Here is a 3,008-nt window from a genome sequence, read left to right as displayed (position 1 = left end):
TCTAAGGACATATTGTTATGTATTACAATTGTTCTATAAGATAAAATGATATTTGATTAATAGATTTTTTTTACAACACAGGGGGCAAACGAGCATTTCCTATTTATCTTTCATCTCCATGTTATATTCCTTACAAAGGAAACAGAAAAAACCGTGTACTAAATGACTTTATACTTACGTATTTATTATTAGTATTGTATAATAGTAATTAATATTCATGATTTTGATAAATAAATATCATAAAACCTCGAACGAGGTAGATAATTAAGTTTTCTTTGACTTCTAATTTTGTTTTAGGAATTCAATAAATCCCTGACTGCGAGCGTAGGTAAACACATAATTATGAGTTCAATTAAATATTGTAATAACGTTATTTGACCTAATATGAGTAAGGTAAAAGGAAAGACAGGCGTGGCAGGGCCGGACCGGTTTGGTTGCAAGTATCCTTGTCTTAGTAGTAAGGTGATCTAGTTGTTGTCGGTTGGTGCAAGTAACAGAATGCGGACATAGTCCACACCCTGTTATATTTTACTATCAAGACTAGGAAGTACGATTTTTACGTTAAGCTGTACTTGTTTTAATGACATTTAATCCTATTACTAATATGGAACAGAAAAAAATATAGGTGGATTCATTAATTAAAATACCAACGTAATTGATTATAGGTCAATAAATTACACAAACTTGTATTTTATTAATAAGACTATTTGATTAAAATACGTTTATTTAAATCTAGATTTATTTACAAGTGCAGTTTCCACAACTGGCACGCCTTCCATCCGCAAATCCTCCTCTACAATTAACAAAAATTAACAACATTATGTTTACCTGTCCATTAGTTCACAATATCACAGCAAACAACAATTAAGAAATGCTTTTGAAACGACCGAGTACGCACATCACGACCACCCTCAATGACTCGACGAATTGCTAATTGATGCGTGCTTTTTACGTATTTCGGTCTTTACAATTCGCCGGGCCCTCTCTATAAATTGGATTTATACTTTATGGAATGAGTAAGTGTAGCCGTCGGGTGCTCTGTTTAGACTAAATTTGCCTGGAGGAAAGAATCGGTTTGGAGGCGGCGTCGTTGGTTCATAGTATTCTTGACGGGCAATGGGTTGTTGCGCAGAATATTGTTGCGAAGGAAGGCCACTGTACTGAGCTTGTTGCACTCCTGTATAGATATTATTGTACTGGGCTTGAGGTTGAGATTGGTACTGTGGTGTAGGTTGGTATTGTGGTGTAGGTTGGTACTGCGCTCTAGGCTGTGGCTGAGGCTGGTATTGTTGTTGTGGAGCCACATAATTTTCCTGTTCATACAGTTCGGGATGATATTGTCCATCATCCTCATTTGGCTTGCCTCCGTAGTTGCGAGCGGAAACAGGTGCAGTATATTGCTGAGGGGCACTGTACTGAGATGCTTTGTAATCCGGAGAGTTGTAACGCGGATCCGGTTGGTATCCAGGGGTTGGAGCAACGGGCTGAGGAGCAGTAGGAATATGATCACCGATAGCTTGGAATCCATTTTTTCCGGCTATATAGTTCACAGTTTTTCTTTGTCCAGTTGGATCGATGTAAGAATAACTGCCTCTCCTGTTGCCATCGGCGTCTGTTTCTTCTTTGAAGTCAATGCCATCCTCCTGTTGGTATGCGGCACCAAAAGCACCATTTCCGTTAAGATAGCGTGCTTCTTGTACGATGGCTGCTGTTTTGGGATCACCAGCGTACTTGGGAACGCGTCTCGCCCCCTCCTGTTGTTGGCATGTCACGGTCGCGATCACAAAGGCTAGCACTGCGAGCCTATACATTTTAATCATTCAAAATGTGCACTGCTCGCGTGAAAGTAACAAAGTGTGTCGTTGCGGGCGGGTGAACTCATTTTATACGGACAGTTGAGGCCTTGGTGTACATTGGAAGGGCCTGCGGGTCCGACCGCGAAATATATATAGTTCTTATAACATGGGATACGTAAGGACAAGTTAGGGAAGTGACATTAAGTGAAGATTGCAGAGCATCGTCCTTAGTACAAGTCCATTGATGTTAAATGTCAGTCTACAGTCGCACAGATATAGGCGTTCATACATAATATATTGATAAAAAGACAGGTATATTAATTGTAGTATCATATAGTATATATAAGTTAAAACAACGTATACATAGTAAGTTTCAGAATGTATATGTATTGACAGTTGGCATTTTCCGCGTTTCATTTGTCTACTGCACTTAAAAAATATTTAAAATATTAAGCATATTTATGAATACAATAATTACGTACATATTTATACGTAAATTTTAAAGTGTCGAACATGATTATAATATATTTCATTTGATTGAAGCTTTTTAATAAGCGATTGATAAATAGTTTAAAAATAAAAAAAATACATGAAAATTACTGTTGTGTTAAATTTCACATTTTTTTATGTAATATAGGAGGCAAAAGAACATGTGGCTCGCTTGATGGCAAGTATATGCGTAAGTGATTACCGCTGCCCATAGACATCAGAGAAATTAATATATAAATTTAATATTAACAGATATACAATCATTAATCAATTTGGAACTTAATATTGAATAAAAGATATAGGTACTTCAAGTTAGAGTAAAAGGAGAGCATAATATGATACCTACAGTTAAACGGTGATCTAATCATTTTAGGGTCGCGACCTTAAATTTACTAAAGTATGTGGCCTTTTTAGAGTCACTGACGTCACCATCTTACCCAGAATAACTTTTTAACACTTTGTAAATATAGAATAATGGCATGGTCAGTAAATATCTACTCTACAGAGGATGCACATAGGCCAATGTGCTAATGGAAGGCCAGAGTGTGGGTAACGAAATAAGTGTGGATCCTGAAATTGTCGTGGATATCTCTAAAAGCCTGTGCCAATTTTAGCATCTTTCTGGCCTTCTGGATCATCTGAGTTGGTTGGACTAATCTCACTCATATGCTCAATGACTCAATCGTGAGATTAAGCGCGGAAATGACCATAATACAAATTAAG

At 37.1% G+C, this 3,008-nt stretch overlaps 1 protein-coding gene across 1 annotated transcript; it reads right to left on the bottom strand.

Annotated features, from left to right (window-relative positions):
* Positions 1 to 655: 655 nt before the first annotated feature.
* On the bottom strand, positions 656 to 1,882 carry LOC113512824 (cuticle protein). Its single transcript, XM_026896754.3, has one exon. It carries the CDS (start codon positions 1,818 to 1,820, stop codon positions 999 to 1,001), a length of 822 nt encoding a protein of 273 aa, XP_026752555.1. The 5' UTR covers positions 1,821 to 1,882; the 3' UTR covers positions 656 to 998.
* Positions 1,883 to 3,008: the final 1,126 nt, after the last annotated feature.

Source organism: Galleria mellonella, unplaced genomic scaffold (assembly GCF_026898425.1).
Source record: "Galleria mellonella isolate WM207_F2 unplaced genomic scaffold, CSIRO_AGI_GalMel_v1 utg23, whole genome shotgun sequence".
Taxonomy (NCBI): domain Eukaryota; kingdom Metazoa; phylum Arthropoda; class Insecta; order Lepidoptera; family Pyralidae; genus Galleria; species Galleria mellonella.
This window is presented reverse-complemented; position numbering and strand designations above follow the sequence as displayed.

Bases quoted from the DNA above. Each gene is read 5' to 3' on its own strand.
- LOC113512824 (XM_026896754.3), bottom strand. From the start codon at position 1,820: ATGATTAAAATGTATAGGCTCGCAGTGCTAGCCTTTGTGATCGCGACC.